Below are 18,369 nucleotides of genomic sequence, written 5' to 3'. Positions count from 1 at the left end.
AGTCTTCAGTCTGCAGTTTGGACTCTCCACCAGATCAGACAGCAGCTTCACTGCTGAATCCTTCAGCTGGTTCACACTCAGGTCCAGCTCTGTCAGATGGGGGTTGGACTTCAGAGCCGAGGCCAGAGAAGCACAGCCTTCATCTGTGACCCAACAGTCTGTCAGCCTGCAGAGAAAGAAGCATTTTAACAAACAACTGCTGCTGTTCAAGTAGAGCTTCAAACAGGAAAAGAGATTCTCTACCTCAGAGTCTTCAGTCTGCAATTTGGACTCTCCAGTCCAGCAGACAGCAGCTTCACTCCTGAATCTAGCAGCTGGTTCACACTCAGGTCCAGCTCTGTCAGATGGGGGTTGGACTTCAGAGCCGAGGCCAGAGAAGCACAGCTGCTCTCTGTCAACCTGCAGTACCTCAGTCTGAAGAAAGAAGAAAATATGTAGCTATAATTTCAAGTGCTTTGGATATTTCTCAGTCATTTATCATTTATCACCACGTGGCCATGTGCTTGCCACCACATGGCCACGTGGTGGCAAGCACATTCAGAGTTTCTCCTTCTTAGTTTTTAGTGATTCAGACAGAGGTCAGACGCGCACCCCCCAGCGCCGGCTACCAAGGCACTCTCAAAATTTCCGCCCGGGAATTTTCTAGTTAGTGCCTCGGTCCGAAGGAACGAGTCACTATTGTTATCCTGCGCGTTTCTTCTTCTTCTTATTATTTTTATTATTATAGCAGAAATTTCTGTTCGCTACTCCTCCCACACAGTGGTGTAGTCTAGTTTATTCTAGTGGGTATACGCGTGCGCGCAAATGCACGCGCACGCACACGCGCGCTTTCTGAAAAGTTAACGTTAGCCCCAGCTGTACTAGTGTCCCCCGAAGCGGCAGTATTCGCGGGACAAGCAACAGGCTTATTGAAACACTGAAATAGTGTCATTTGGTGGTTTTGCTTTCTTTTCATTTCATTTCTCCACTGACTAGCGTTGGACCATTTGAGGTTGTTGACTCATGCCCCTCTTCAAGCCATACAACTTTACAGCTTCACCTAGTAGTTTACATAGGATTCACATCACGCCTGACGGAAGCCCCTATGGTCAAAAAGAGCCCGCTTCATAACAAAGAGAAGGCGAATTTATGAACCGGAAAGTGAACGTTATGTCAAAAAAAACAAACAAACAAACAAACAAACAAACAAACAAACAAAAAACATACTGATGCGTATCTCTGCACATTTTTAAGTGGTTATACGGAAATTCGGGACCTTTTCTAGTGGGTATACGGCGTATACCTGCGTATCACGTAGACTACACCACTGCTCCCACAGTTTCGGCGATACCTATGACATTATAATTATGAAAACGTGCGTCTCATTCGGGAATAGTGTGCAATGACTTCTGTATATTACTGGAGTTACCATGGCGACAAAAACCCAAAAGAACCGGGTCACATGACCCATCCGCAATGAATGGCCAAAACTTCCCAAGGCTCCAGAGCGCAGAGCTTTTGACCTGCGTCCACACACCAAATTGGAAAAACGTACGTCTTGTGGAGAAGAAGCGGTGTGTCGATTTTCAAACCGATCCGACATTCCGTTTTTGCACAATTCCAGTTTGAATTCAGAATTCCAGACGCAATACACACTAATGGAGTTGAGCTAGAGTGGCATTCCTGAGGGCTAGAGTGGAGCAGCCCTTAAAAATCGCCTAAAACCTTTGTCTTAAACTTGCTCTCCTGGCCACAATTTTCACTCCACATGCATAAATTTGGGATCAAATTGTAGGAAAAATAGTTGTGCTTTGAAAGATGTGAATATAAAAGCAAAGCAACGTATACTTTTTACACAGTGACACTTAACGAGGCGGGAGTGCCAGCTCTCTCTCCCACCGACTCCTATTATATCTGGAATGCAAAGTCGCGGCAGAGAAGCAGAAACACACACGTTTTCAACTCGCTGTCACGTCGGCATTTTCGGGAGTTGGAAAATAATTTTGACACTGTTTGAAAGCCCAAAGCCTTACCTTTCTCGTGGTGCATTTCATTTTGTGCTCGGACTTACTATCGTTGACAAAAAAACGGTTGTCTGACCTGTAGTTTTAGGCAATTTTCTCTCCAGCTCTAGTGTTACTCTTGCTGTCTGCTTCATAAACCCTCTTTTCTGACTCCGCCCACAGAAGCCTCCGTAGCCGAGGGGATAAGCTTTCTGCCTGCCATGCGGGAGAGCGGGGTTCGACTCCCCGCCTGGACAAGAGCTGTAACACTACACAACTCACAAACAGCGTAGGCCTGGTGATTTACCACATGACCACATGGTTGCAAGCACATTCAGAGTTTCTCCTTCTCACTTTTTAGTGATTCAGACAGAAGTCGGACACGCACCCACCGAGGCACTCTCAAAATTTCTACGTGAAATTTTCTAGTTCTTATTCTTCTTCTTATTATTATAGCAAAAATTTCGGTTCGCTACTCCTCCCACAGTTTCGACGATACCTATGACATTATAATTATGAAAACATGCGTCTCAGTTGAGAATAGTGTGCTATGACTTCTGTATATTACTGGAGTTACCATGGTGACAAAAACCCAGCCAGATGTTCTTGTAGTTCTCTGGAGGTGGTCTGTGGCTCATCTGTGACCATTCTAACCATCCTTCACCTGTGCCTTTCCTGTATTTTTTTCGGCCAACCACATCTTTCCTTCACAAGGACTGTTCCTGTGGCCTTCCATTTCTGCACTACATTTCTGACTTTGGAGACAGACAGTCGAAACCTTCTGGATAATTTCTTGTACCCTTCTCCTAATTCATAATAATGAATTATCTTAGTTTTTAGGTCAGTCGAGGGTTGTTTAGAGGCACCCATGTTGCCACTCTCTAAGAAAGAACCTAGGACAAGCACAGCCAGAATTTACCTATGTTAAACAGCCTTTTTCATGAATGCGATTAAAAGGGTGCCCAAACTTTTGCACATCACATTTTTTACATTTTATTTTCTTATAATAAAACTATGTAATGCTACTCTAAGAATTTCAGTCTGGAAGACACTCAAATGTCTACATCTCTGTAGGAAAACAAATCTTGTTGCTGTGATCTTCTCTTATAAAGGTAGAACAAATTATCATGAAATCTCAGAGGGGTGCCCAAACTTTTTCTTACAACTGTATATAAATGATTTGGTTTTGGAGATCAAGCAGCAGCTTGTGGCGTTAGACTGGCTGATTGTACAGTTGGCATTTTTCTAGAAGCGGATGATACACTACTCACAAAAAGTTAGGGATATTCGGCTTTCGGGTGAAATTTCAGGATGAACCTAAAATGCATTATAACCTTTACAGGTGAACTTAATGTGACCTTCTGTAAACTTCTGAATGCACATGTCCAACTGTTCAATGTTTCAGTACTTTTTGCACAAGTTGCTGTTCTCTAACAAGGAGTTTAACGGCAAAATTCACATCAGGTGTTTGATGCTCCAGCTCATCGAGGTCGTATCATTAGGGAACGGCTGCTGGAGACTGGGGTACCTCAGATGGAGTGGCCTGCACTTTCTCCAGACCTGAATCCCATAGAAAACCTATGGGATCAGCTGAGTCGCTGTGTAGAGGCTCGGAGCTCTGTACCCCAGAACCTCAATGTCCTGAGGGCCGCCCTTCAAGAAGAGTGGGATGCCATGCCTCAGCAGACAATAAGTCGACTTGTGAACAGCATGAGACGTCGTTGTCAAGCTGTAATTGATGCTCAAGGGCACATGACAAGTTATTGACACTGACATTTTTTGTTGTGGTATATCCACCACTGTTGTTGGCTTTTGTTTCAATAAATTGTTTGAGATGAGGAAATCACCAGTGCATGCTTCTACTTAAATGCCCTACTTTCATGATATAATACCACTGTAGCGTGAACATTTTACATTTTCCATTAATTTCGCCCAAAAGCCAAATATCCCTAACTTTTTGTGAGTAGTGTATAATCCTCCTTGCAGAGACTGAAACTGATCTCCAGAATCTGTTGGGTATCGTGTGCTGTTGGTGTAGTAAATGGAGACTAAAGATAAATAAAGATAAAACTCAGATTATGTATTTCAGGAAAAAGGGTGAGTTACACACTAAGTAACAAAATGTGGAAAAAGCGAAGCGCTGTGAATACTTTCCGGATGCACTGTAAAGTGCCCTCATACTCTGTTGATAAGCACTTAACACAAACTGAGCTAAATGAAATACTTTGTCACTGAACAAGTATTTAAGTTTGCACTCATCAGACATATTAAACAAATCAGGACGTTCTGCACACATTTTCAGGAAGAGTTTGTATCTGAGATTATGATCAAATGGACAGTAAAACAAAAAGTGCATTTAAATTTAAACTTAAATTTAAGCATTTAAATTTAAGTTGTTGTTCTTGCTGTACTGCCCAAGTTAACTGACTGGGCCTATATTTGCTTGACAGTGAGTGACATATATGGAGGAGTTCTCTTTTTGCTTACTATGTTTATTGATCCTTTTTATTGTATTTCTTGGTGTGTCTTGTAAGCCCATGTGGGCTGGGAACCTTTTTTGGTGTATGGCACTTGAAATAAAAATGACCTTACCTTACCTTACCATACCTTACCTTACCTTACCTGACCTCTCTGTCTCAACAAATCAGACGGTTGTTAGTTACTTGTCAAACCTCACAAAGCACGCATGCATCCATGATACAGAACCTGACCAACCATCCTCACAAACACTAAAATAACCAGCAGCCCCGACTTTAAAAAAAGCACAACATATACTTCACAGCAATATCAGCCTTATAGACATTTAGTGCTACTATATGATTCAAACAATATCCATATATTTATGTCATGATTAAAAAGTGCAATCTGACCTGAGAGTCTTCAGTCTGCAGTTTGGACTCTCCAGTCCAGCAGACAGCAGCTTCACTCCTGAATCCTGCAGCTGGTTCTCACTCAGGTCCAGCTCTGTCAGATGGGGTTTGGACTTCAGAGCCGAGGCCAGAGAAGCACAGCTGCCCTTTGTCAAGCTGCAGTGCCTCAGTCTGAATAAAGAATAAAATATGGAGCTATAATTTCCAGTGTTTTGGAAAGAGATTTTTCAAAATATTCAAAAGGGAAGGAAAAACCAATTAAATAATTATAGCAATTATATTAATGATAATACTAATTTATACTTATGTTACACCTTTAAAGCAAAGTTCCAAAGTGCTTTACAAAACCATCAGAGTAAATGAAAAGATAAAGATAACACCTGAAATGAAGAGACATCAAAATATCAAAAACACAGATTAACAGACAATTAAAGCAAGAAATGATAAAAGGTCCAAAATAATTCCAATTCAGTGCTAAATACGGTAGACGTGAAAACAGCCATAGGCATGTCCATAAATAACAAATGAATGGCTCAGTAAAAAGTCCTCAGATGCCTTCAGTCTACCATCTTCTCAGAGTAAAACTGGAGAACAGGGGTGTCTAATTGGTGCCATGGAGGCCTAGAGGCTGCAGGTTTTCAATCCAACTGAAAACTCCACCAGCTGATTTCACTGATTAGTCCCTTCCCTCTGCCTGGTGGAGTTTTCGGTTGGAATGAAAACCTGCAGCCTCTCGGCCCTCCATGGCACCAGTTTGACACCCCTGCTGTAGAACAAGAGCTTCTGCATCACATGACACCAGCACCCAGTCTCTTGACCAATCAGGGCCAAAGTTATGAGCATTTCAAAAGATTGACCAGTCAACGGTATTCTCCAGTGTCACTCTGAAAATACGCTTCATGTAACAAAGAAATGGGAGAAGGAGGCTCATTTTCAAATTTGGGACCAGAGGTGTTCCAAATGTGGGGACGAGAGGTGTATATACAGTACAGACCAAAAGTTTGGACACACCTTCTCATTCAATGCATTTTCTTTATTTTCATGACTATTTACATTGTAGATTCTAACTGAAGGAATCAAAACTATGAATGAACACATGTGGAGTTATGTACTTAACAAAAAAAGGGGGGACCGACCCAGGAAAGGAAGACCAAGAATCACCTCTGCTTCTGAGGACAAGTTCATCCGAGTCACCAGCCTCAGAAATCGCAAGTTAACAGCAGCTCAGATCAGAGACCAGATGAATGCCACACAGACTTCTAGCAGCAGACCCATCTCTAGAACAACTGTTAAGAGGAGACTGCGCCAATCAGGCCTAATTGGTCAAATAGCTGCTAGGAAACCACTGCTAAGGAGAGGCAACAAGCAGAAGAGATTTGTTTGGGCCAAGAAACACAAGGAATGGACATTAGACCAGTGGAAATCTGTGCTTTGGTCTGATGAGTCCAAATTAGAGATCTTTGGTTCCAACCGCCGTGTCTTTGTGTGACGCAGAAAAGGTGAACGGATGGATTCCACATGCCTGGTTCCCACTGTGAAGCATGGTGGAGGAGGAGGAGGTGTGATGGTGTGGGGGTGTTTTTGCTGGTGACACTGTTGGGGATTTATTCAAAATTGAAGGCCCACTGAACCAGCATGGCTACCACAGCATCCTGCAGCGACATGCCATCCCATCCGGTTTGCGTTTAGTTGGACGATCATTTATTTTTCAACAGGACAATGACCCCAAACACACCTCCAGGCTGTGTAAGGGCTATTTGACCAAGAAGGAGAGTGATGGAGTGCTGCGGCAGATGACCTGGCCTCCACAGTCACCGGACCTGAACCCAATCCAGATGGTTTGGGGTGAGCTGGACTGCAGAGTGAAGGCAAAGGGGCCAACAAGTGCTAAACACCTCTGGGAACTCCTTCAAGACTGTTGAAAAACCATTTCACTGAAGGCACCAAAACTATGAATGAACACGTGGAGTTATGTACTAAACAAAAAAAGGTGAAATAACTGAAAACATGTTTTATATTCTAGTTTCTTCAAAATAGCCACCCTTTGCTCTGATTACTGCTTTGCACACTCTTGGCATTCTCTCGATGAGCTTCAAGAGGTAGTCACCTGAAATGGTTTTCCAACAGTCTTGAAGGAGTTCCCAGAGGTGTTTAGCACTTGTTGGCCCCTTTGCCTTCACTCTGCGGTCCAGCTCACCCCAAACCATCTGGATTGGGTTCAGGTCCAGTGACTGTGGAGGCCAGGTCATCTGCCGCAGCACTCCATCACTCTCCTTCTTGGTCAAATACCCCTTACACAGCCTGGAGGTGTGTTTGGGGTCATTGTCCTGTTGAAAAATAAATGATCGTCCAACTAAACGCAAACCGGATGGGATGGCATGTCGCTGCAGGATGCTGTGGTAGCCATGCTGGTTCAGTGTGCCTTCAATTTTGAATAAATCCCCAACAGTGTCACCAGCAAAAACACCCCCACACCATCACACCTCCTCCTCCTCCACCATGCTTCACAGCGGGAACCAGGCATGTGGAATCCATCCGTTCACCTTTTCTGCGTCTCACAAAGACACGGCGGTTGGAACCAAAGATCTCAAATTTGGACTCATCAGACAAAAGCACAGATTTCCACTGGTCTAATGCCCATTCCTTGTGTTTCTTGGCACAAACAAATCTCTTCTGCTTGTTGCCTCTCCTTAGCAGTGGTTTCCTAGCAGCTATTTGACCATGAAGGCCTGATTCACGCAGTCTCCTCTTAACAGTTGTTCTAGAGATGGGTCTGCTGCTAGAAGTCTGTGTGGCATTCATCTGGTCTCTGATCTGAGCTGCTGTTAACTTGCGATTTCTGAGGCTGGTGACTCGGATGAACTTGTCCTCAGAAGCAGAGGTGATTCTTGGTCTTCCTTTCCTGGGTCGGTCCCCCCTTTCTTTGTTAAGTACATAACTCCACATGTGTTCATTCATAGTTTTGATGCCTTCAGTGAGAATCTACAATGTAAATAGTCATGAAAATAAAGAAAACGCATTGAATGAGAAGGTGTGTCCAAACTTTTGGCCTGTACTGTATGTGTATTGATATACATATGTTCTGTTTTTCTCTATTTTATTTATTTATGTAGTTATTGATTTATTTTTCTGTCCCCTACAACTCTCTTCAAACTAGGAGTGGAAAGCTTAAAAAATGCAGTCTGACCTCAGAGTCTTCAGTCTGCAGTTTGGACTCTCCAGTCCAGCAGACAGCAGCTTCAATCCTGAACCCTGCAGGTAGTTCCAACTCAGGTCCAGCTCTGTCAGATGGGGGTTGGACTTCAGAGCTGAGGCCACGACTTCCCAGGGGGTCTCTGAGAGTCCACAGCCAGAAAGTCTGTAATTACAGATTTTAAAGATGTCAGGTCTGTGATTTGTGTTTATATTGTATTATATTATATATTATAGTAATATTAAATTGTATTACAGGATACAAATTTTTTGAAAGGTGCTTCATGTATAATATCAGAAGAAACCAAGCAGTAGAAACCTGATGCTCAAGTTCAATTACACAGCAAAAACTCTGATTCTGAAGTATTGTAGGGGTGAGCTGCTGTGGGCATCACCATCATGTTGCCTCCTTTTACCCTGGACTGCCTGAAGTATATCTTTTCTCTCAGAATCAATCCTTTATCCTGAATATTTAGAGAACTACATATATTTATTGTATTTCTGATGGTGTCAGGTATGGAAGCAGCTCTACACAGTTTGTATAATGTTGATTTCACATCAGGACTAACCGAGCCTTCCTGCAGTTCCTCACAGCTGGGATCAGTCTCTGTCGTCCCTTTGCTGATGTTCTGTATGCCTTCGGGTCCAACACATCCAGAACCTCCTCTGACATCTGCAGCATGTAGGCCAGAGCTGAGCAGTGGATCTCAGAGAGTTCCTTCTCTGATCTGTTCTCTGACTTCAGGAACTCTTGGATGTCCTGATGTACTGAGAGGTCGTTCATCTCCATCAAACAGTGGAAGATGTTGATGCTTCTGTCAGGAGAGGAACTGTAGGTGTCCATCTCCTTCAGGTTGCTGATGGCTCTCTGGATGTCTTCTGGTCTGCTCTCTGTCTGACCCAGCAGACCTCCTAAGAGCCTCTGGTTGGACTCCGGTGAGAGGCCATGAAGGAAGCGGACAAAGAGGTCCAGGTGGCCATTTTTACTTTTCAGGGCTTTAGACATGACTCTCTTCAGGAAGGTATCCAGGGATTGTACACGGTCATCATGTCTACCCCAGCCTACGAATGTGTGGACTTCATCATCCGGAAAAGTCTCCAGTGTCTCCATGTCCCTGTTGGTGTAGCAGTGGAAGATATAGACTGCAGCGAGAAACTCCTGAACGCTCAGATGAACAAAGCAGTAGACTTTTCTCTGGAAGAGCACACACTCTGTTTTGAAGATCTCTGTGCACACTCCTGAGTACACCGAGGCCTCTCTGACATCAAGACCACACTCCTCCAGGTCTTCTTGGTAGAACATCAGGTTGCCTTTCTCCAGATGTTCAAACGCCAGCCTGCCCAGCTTCAGAAGAACTTCCCTGTCAGTCTCCATCAGTTCCTGCAGACTCCTGTCATGTCTCTCATCGTACTTGTGCTTCTTCGTCTGTGTCTGAACCAGCAGGAAGTGTGAGTACATGTCAGTCAGGCTCTTGGGCAGCTCTCCTCTCTGGTCTGTAGTCAACATGTGCTCCAGAACTGTAGCAGTGATCCAGCAGAAGACTGGGATGTGGCACATGATGTGGAGGCTCCTGGACGCCTTGATGTGTGAGATGATTCTGCTGCACAGCTCCTCATCACTGGATCTCCTCCTGAAGTACTCCTCCTTCTGGAGGTCAGTGAACCCTCGCACTTCTGTTACCCTGTCCACACATGTAGGAGGGATCTGATTGGCCGCCGCAGGTCTGGAAGTTATCCAGAGGAGAGCCGAGGGAAGCAGATTCCCCTTGATGAGGTTTGTCAACAGCACGTCTACTGATGATGTCTGTGTGACAAAAGACACGACCTCATTGTTCTGGAAATCCAATAAAAACCTGCTTTCATCCAGGCCGTCAAAGATGAACACCACTTTACAGATGGCGAGCTTCTCTGCTGTGACCATCTGTAATGTTGGATGGAAAACACGGAGCAGCTGGAGAAGACTGCAGCGCTCATCTTTGATCAAGTTCAGCTCCCGGAACGAAAGCAAAACGACAAGACTGACATGTTGGTTTTCCAAGCCCTCTGCCCAGTCCAGAGTGAACTTCTGCACTGAGAAGGTTTTTCCAATGCCAGCAACGCCCTGCGTCACAACTACTCTGATGTGTGTGTCTTGGCCAGGTAAGGGTTTAAAGATGTCCTGGCGCTTGATTGGAGTGTCATGGAGGGTCTCCATCTTGGATGTTGTCTCCAGCTGCCACACCTCATGTTGGGTATTAACCTCTTCCCTCCGTCCCTGTGTGATGTAGAGCTCAGTGTAGATCCTGTTGAGGGGGGTTCCAGTTCCTGCTGCAGCAGTTCCTTCTGTCACAAATTCACATCTCCTCCTCAGACTGATCTTATGCTTGTCTAAAACCTCCTGCAGACCGCTGTCCACTGGGCTGGTTTGACTGGGTGTCTGCAGTCCAGGTCTTGTTCTGGATCTTTCTCCACACTGGGGACAAGCAGAGTCTCCTGATGAACCAGACTGGTCCCAGTCTGAGGTGATGCACTGTCTGCAGAACCAGTGTCCACAGCTGGTGGAGACTGGATCCCTCAGGACCTCCTGACACAAAGCACAGCAGGACGGCTGCTCCTTCACATCACCTCGACTCCTCTTCCTGTCCCTGTGGAGATGAAAGCAGTTTGTTTATGTCTATACAACATTACGTTTTAACTTAAATTTTAAAACCTGAAAAAAGTAAAAAACAAACAAACATGATGATGGGACACTTGACATTTAGCCAAGGTTATTACAATTGTCATAAGTGATCTCTTATGTCACTTTCAGTGACTACATTTACATGGATTACAATATTCTAATATTAACGCAATTAAGATGGTATTTTGAAGAAGAAATGTCCATGTAAACAGCATGACATCCACTTTGACTTTTTGCAGTAGATTATGACAAATACAGCAATCCAAGAGCTTGACAGCTTATGTTTTTTTTTTATTATTATTATTTTTATTGTGAATCCATAAAAGAAAAGTTGACCAACAACAAAAGCAGAACACATGAACAGTTTCTGGGCGAGGAGGAAACTCACTGCAACAAGCTTTCAACAAGCAAAAGAGGACGACACCCCCTTGACTTAACGCTGAGATTAGTCACCATGGTTACGACTCCAGTGAAGACCCCATAACAAATGTCTGAATCCCCTCCACATCCAGGTGGGTTTTCATGCTGGGTTCCAGTGCTCCTGGAACCCAGCAGTCAGGTATTACAACACTCGTATCGCGATACGATAGGTATTGCGATACGTGCTCCATCGCGGGTACCTCAGGGGTGCTCCATCGCGGGTACCTCACGATTCGATGCGATTTCGATTATGGGAGCTTCGATTTTTCGATTATAGCGATTACAGTGTTTGCCGATTCGATGCGATTATTGGTGCCATGATTCTTCGATTATTGCGATTTTTACAGCTATTTTCCATGCAAGACTGATTTTGTGTTAATCTGTGGCTAGCTTTGGAAATAAATAGCCCATAAATTAACTCATGTCACTCTCAAAATAAAGATTTTTTGAACATTTGACTAGGAATTATTTTTCAAAGACACAAAATATTTTGATTAAGTAATCTGGGACTGAAAGAATTGCATGAGCCAGTTCCATCATAACAAAGTAATTAAAAAATTTGGTACACAGGCACTACAGTACACCATTGACTTTTATGTATGTATGTATGCATGTATGTATTATAGTTTATAATTTATCGTGTTGCGAAAGTACTTGACGGTGGCGTTCATTTCGTGGGTGGAGATAAAAGGCCGGCGGATCAGGAGGGGGCTTGTCTGTAAAGTCTGGTTTGACGTGCAGCTTCACGGGACGCAGGGTGAACGAGGGCAACCGCATTTTAAAGCCCGACTCCTTCAGCATTCGCCACGACGAAAATGGCCTAAAATATGTCACCATGTCTTTCAACGAATGCACAAAAAATCACAAAGATGCTGCCGAAAAAAACATAGAAAGCCTGCGGGGATTCATATATGAGCAGCCGGGTAACACACTATGTCCAGTGGCCTCCCTGGAGAAATAGCCTACCTCTCCCTGCTGCCTCCTGATCCACCTGCCTTTTATCTCCACCCAAAGCGGACACAGTGTGACAGCGCCGATGTATGGTAAATTATCAGTATACTTTTATTATTATTGTTACAGCCGACGTTAGGCATAGCATACGTCTGCGCAAAAACACACCTGTCGCGAAACGCACGCCACCGTCCCTGCAAAGAGGAGTCCAAACATAATTGAACACTATTTTTACAATTGCACTATTAATGGAAATATCCAGTTCAACATTAACGAGCCCAAATAGCCTGATGTGACATGATGATGGCGCTAGATGAAAAAGCAATCTTACCGTCTGCGCTCTGTTCATTCTGTCCACTCTATCTTGCTTGGTGGAAGAATGAATAGTTCTCAATTTTATTGTTGCATTTTTACCAATAAATTATTGATTTTTTTTCTTGTGTGTTTATTTTATGGGCTATATGTAGGGTAACCGTTTTATAAAAGCAAGTCCCTTGAAGCCGTGAGTTACATTTATTTTACAACGGCTTTCCGTTTGCTATGGTACCACCTGCTAAACTGTCCGGGTGGCGCGCGCGTTGCCTACTTTTTGTTCCGGGTAGCCGTTTTTTCCGGGCTTGGTGGAAAAGAATCGACGTGAAAAAATCGATGCAAATCGATGCAAGAAAACATCGCGATGCATTGCAATTTCGATGAATCTAACCCACCACTACGATACGTATCATGATATTGCGATTTAAATAGAGTTTCTGTATATGGACATCAAATGATATTGATCAGAGCATCAATTTGTCAGTTGGCAAGCGCGTGAATCAATGTGTCATTGGAATATTCTCTTTATTTGATTAGCTGGTGCGTGGCAGGGCCTTCTGAACTCTACCCGGAACTCACTTGATTCCTCTACCTGTAGGGCCCTATAAAATCTGTTTTATTTTTTCCCAAATTCCATTTTTTCAGTTTTCATTTTTTGGAAATTTCATTTTTTACCTTTTACTCTTATTTTACTACCAAAAAAAGAGTTTGTTTTTAATCTTAATGACTAAAATGTTAATGACTAAAATACACACAAATGAAATAGAATTTACCTTAAATTAATTGAGGTAACAAGTAACACTTTATTTATTTATTTCATTATTTATTTAACAATTACATTGACAGACCTAATAATTCAACTACCAATGAATGAGCAGTAGAATGCCTGTGATAACATAGATAATTAATAATTTTCATCTTGATTAAGACCGGTTGGAGGTTTTCCCAACATAATATGCTCTCCTTTCAAATACAGACCTCTTCTATAAATTTAAACACCTCCAACCAAAATTCATTTAGAATTTTACATGAAAAGAAAACATGCAGGAAATTTGCATTCTTTTCACCACAATTCCTCCAGCATTGAGAATTTAAATTTGATTTATATCTAGAAATTGTGTCTGGGGTCAAAAAGTATCTCATATTCATTTTCCAAGCAAATTATCTCCAAAATAAGGAATTGGTGGTTTTGTGAATTTCATTAAACATCTGTTTCCATTCTTCATCTGTTATATGTATTCTCAACTCTTCTTCCCATTTTATCTTTACATTATGGTTTGTTGTCTCTTCTTTCTCTTGTAAAATTTTATAAACCTTGCCCATTATGTTAAATTTTCCGTTGTAGTTACTCATGATATATTTCAGTAGGGGGTGAATATTCTGTATTTCTTTTGCCTGTTTACTCTTTAAATAACTTCTTATTTGCAGGTATCTGTAAAATTGATTATTTGGTAAGTTATAAAGTTTTAATATATTTTCGTAAGAATCAATCTCGTTTTTAGTATACATTTGCCAAAACCTAACCAAACCCTTTTCAGCCCATGTATGAAAAACACTGTCTATTGTGTTTGCTTTAAATTCTGGGTCCCCTGAAATTTCCTTCAAATAAATTGTTTCATCTTCCTTTATGCTCATTAGCTTACAAATTCTCTTCCATGTTTTAATGTGTGGGTGACACAGTAGTTATTTATCCTAGAGATTTTTTATTATTATTATTTTGACAGAATATTATTGAGCTCAATGACTGTTTTGATTCAATTTCTATTCCTTTCCATTTTGGGTTTGCTGTATCACTCATCCATGTCATTAAGTGCTTAATGTGGGCAGCATAGAAATAGCTGCTCAGATGTGGAAAGGCAAGCACTCCAAGGTTTGTTAATAGTTTTAAATTTTTTAATTTCAATCTTGGTTTTTTATCTTCCCATATGAATTTTCTAAGGGTTTGATCCGAATCTTTAAAATACTTGGGTAGTACATAAGTTGGTAGGGGAAAGTAGGGTAAGTTGAGCAAAATGGTAAGTTGAGTCGCCCCCTGTTGCTAGGAAACGGTAAAAAACATTGATCATTTGACCAAATATTTAAGAGGAAGGCATCATTTCATGGAGTCTGTGAAGGTAAGGTAAGGTGTAAAGTGGTGATATTTATTTCCAAAAAAACTTTTTTTACTCTTGAAAGTGAATTTAGTCTATCATCAGTTTCATGAGAATTGTGTGAAGACCAAAACAGATCATTTTAAATTTGTTTTATACATCAGTTGTGCTATCTATGAGCTACGACATGAGATCATAAACCTAGCATAAAAGTGCACCATTTTAGCTGTGGGGACTAAAAATGTCAAAATGGTAGCTCTGGGGTAAGTTGAGCCATTTGGACAGGGGTAAGTTGAGCCGCCCCAGGAGCAGCTGGAGAAGAAGTGTAGAGGCAGAAATGTCGGAGAGTAGGCTCAACTGGGGAGAGCATGAGCAAAAAGCCACAAACAGAGTGAAATGGAGGATATTTGTCAGTGGCCTATGCAGCCAAGAGGAGCAAAGGGCTTTAGTAAAGTTAGTCAAGTTGAGCTGGAGCCCCATACACTTAATAAGTGTATTTTGGCTGTAGCCTAAGGGCCCTATCTTGTGCCACCCGCAATCCGCTGCCACTGCCCGCTACCCGCAAATTGCGGATTTAGGAGCTTCCGCTATCCCTAAACGGTATCTTGCGCCACCCGCTACCCGCTATCCTTATGCCGACTCCGTCATTTGCGCCTGGAGGTGTGTCCGTGGGCGTGTTTCATGCGCTTTCCCTTAAGTTGCTATCTTGCGCACACACTTTAGGGATAGCGGATAGCGGCTATCCGCTATCCCTAAAGTTTGGGCTGTTACGAGAGCGCGCCCAGGCGGCTTCAATGCGCGCCCCGACGGAGCCTCACCACGCACACAGTCGGACTGATACCGGGACGCCGCTGGAATGGACTGAGTATATTACTCATATAGACTGTTTAGAGGAAAGACTGTTTTAACTGGACACTTACGCCAGCACGTTTTATTGTTTTATCATAAGCCAGCAGCTGTGCTATAGGCTATTTTTATTTTTAATATTTTATTTGCCCAATCTACCTTGTCAATAAATTAGTTTACACATAGTTCCACCTCTGCCTCTTGTGTGTGTGTGGTGTGGCCGGGGATTTTACTCAATCAGTACAACCATGTGACACGTCCACTTGGACACATGTGGCTCCACCTCCCGAATTAACTCGCCTATAATATAATATATAATATGTATATAAAGGTACCTTGCTTTAGCCTCAGTAGAAGCCCTGAGAAAATCTACCTCCCTCTCTCCATCGTGGGTTTAGGATTTAGGATTTAGGATAGCGCAGCCTGCCCTTAAAGGCAATGGCACCTGGCACACTGATTGGTTTAACTGGCGTAACGCCCAAAACACGCCTATTCATAATATAGCGGGTAGCGGAGGTGTTTTGCGGATAGCGGGAGGTGCACAAGATAGCAACTTTTATGGGGGAACGCCTCTTTCTAAATCCTAAATCCGCAAATAGTGGGTTTAGGGAGTCTGGCGCAAGATAGGGCCCTAAATGTTTTAAATATTAAATAAATATAAAATATTGAATGAATGAATGAATGAATGAATAAATAAATAAATAAATAAATATTATTTATTAAGTGTATGGGCTTGGTGTATTTTGGTTCAGTGTTCAAATGTGTTACGTTCATATGTTCATAACTGACCTTACTGTCAGCAAGGACACCAAGAACCTAGTGTTCTAGTGTTTTCTTTCCAAAAACACAGCTGTTAATGTTCTCTTCCCAAGCGCACTTTAAGGCATGTTAAAATAGCTGTTTATTGTACCTGTTGAATTGTGTTTAATAAATAAAAATACACATGAATGTGAAGAAGTGACTGTTATTTACGGAGGGAGAAGGTGAGGGAGGGGTGGGATGGAGGTGGGAAGGAAGGTGGGGGGGGAGTAGGGATACGGCTAAACTTACCCCACTCCCTAGCTCAACTTACCCCATACACGGGGTAAGTTGAGCCGCGAGACCATATTAGTTTGTGACAAAACTATGATTGCCTTGATGTAGTGATCCTAAATATGAAAAATGGCTCATCTTACCCCACTCTCCCCTAAACTTTAAATCTAACAGTTTCCATCTGTTCAACTCGTCTATAATTTGTTCTGTCAATCTTGAATAATTTGCATCAAAAAATTCCTCCAGGTTTTTTGGAATTGTAATACCCAAGTATTTTAATTTAGTGCATTCCCATTTGAAGTTATACCGTAACGTTTTTCTTTTTACAGACAATTTTAGAAAACAAATGTTTTACCCTCTTGACAGTTTCGGCGTGAATCTTCCGCCTTCATCAGAAGCGTCACCAGAATGTTAGATGGTGACGTGCCTTATCAGCTGGTGTTACGGAGGCGTGACCTGTCTGTCAAATTTGACAGGTCGGTCATGCCTCCTGCTGTCAGTTTGCCTCCCTAGGACTGCGGCCCAGATGTGCGACAGCATATATGCTCCCTCGTCCCGGTTCATTGTCCTGCTTGCACGTTGTAAAAAGATGTAAAAAGAAAAACTGGGACATAATGAACCTACACCACCTATTACGAACACGTTATGGAGAAACTTGTGCCAAGGAGCTTCGCCGCCTGGAACAACTAGGACGGAAACTTGCACGCCAAAGAAACCATCTAAGATTTAATCTCCGATGCAGAGATGAGGATATTATCCCAGCAAGCCTCAACATCAAAAATCCCATCCCAACCAAAAACGCGGTGAGGATAATCGGGAACGCACGGAAGGCAAAAAATCAATAATCTGAACACGACTATGGACAAAACCGTACATAACCTTAAACGCCATCTCAACCAAGACAGTGGCTTAATCAAGAAAATGGATGAACACCTCAATAACATACAAGAAAAAGAGTTTGAACAAACAAAGACACGCCATATCAAAAAACTGGAAAAACTCATCAGGGAAAGGAAACAAACGGAAAGCCGGAACAAGATCAATGAAAACTGGGTCTGCAACATGTCAAAACACACATTGTCTGAGCCAGAGCTCACTTTACTATCACGGGGGCTAAATTATGCCATCACACCCAAAAAGATTCCGCATGAAGAGTTTATCTTGGCCACTGAATTAGCATGCGACATGATACGCGACCAGGGACAGAAGGCCGCACTAAGAAATGAAGTGGCAGGCATCCTCATCTCAGCCAAATTGCCACCCAGCAACATAACAGCAGAATAAAAAGAAGCCATTGATTCACTTGCAAAAAACAGCGACATCACAATACTCCCAGCAGACAAGGGGAGAACCACGGTCATTTTGGACACAACCCAATATGAAATGCAGATGAAAGAAATGCTCATGGATCACCACACTTATGAAATCCTGAAGAAAGACCCGACAGAGGAGAAAAAACGGAAACTGAAGGCCTTACTCAAACCACTACTCAGTGAAAACAAAATTGACAAACAAACCTACAACCATCTCATCCCCACCGCAAACATCACTCCCCGTATATACGGCACCCCAAAAATACACAACCCCGGGGCACCGTTAAGACCGATAGTGGACAGTATAGGATCTGTGACGTACAACCTGTCCAAGACACTCGCCAAAATAATAAAACCACTCCTCGGACAAACAGAATACCACTGCCATAACTCAAAACAATTGGCCAATGAACTGCAAGACATAAAAATGGGGAAAGACGAACTGTTCATATCACATGACGTAGTATCACTGTTCACCAAAACACCTGTCGCATCGACACTCTGCATAGTGGAAAACCGGCTAAAAGCAGACAAAACACTGAAAAAACGCACAAATCTCACCATACAGGACATATCAACGCTCCTACAATTCATCTCGACTTCCACATATTTTCAATTCAGGGACACCATTTACCGGCAGAAGGAGGGTTTTGCAATGGGGGACCCGCTATCTGCGACCCTATGCGGGTTTTTCATGGAGGA

The 18,369-nt window shown here is 42.7% G+C and overlaps 1 protein-coding gene across 1 annotated transcript in view; it reads right to left on the bottom strand.

The window, feature by feature from the left end:
- The window catches only part of LOC115378733 (NACHT, LRR and PYD domains-containing protein 12-like), a gene marked incomplete at both ends in the record, with an annotated part of 66,696 nt that continues 48,327 nt past the window's right edge, over window positions 1-18,369 (bottom strand). Inside the window, 3 exons of the mRNA XM_030079197.1 lie at window positions 1-166; window positions 244-414; window positions 4,853-5,023. Of these exons, the coding sequence (XP_029935057.1) occupies window positions 1-166; window positions 244-414; window positions 4,853-5,023 (508 nt within the window). The remainder of the gene's footprint in view (window positions 167-243; window positions 415-4,852; window positions 5,024-18,369) is intronic.

This window comes from Myripristis murdjan, chromosome 20 (genome assembly GCF_902150065.1).
Source record: "Myripristis murdjan chromosome 20, fMyrMur1.1, whole genome shotgun sequence".
NCBI lineage: Eukaryota > Metazoa > Chordata > Actinopteri > Holocentriformes > Holocentridae > Myripristis > Myripristis murdjan.
The sequence above is the reverse complement of the archived record's forward strand: the minus strand, read 5'-3'. Positions and strand labels throughout refer to the sequence as shown.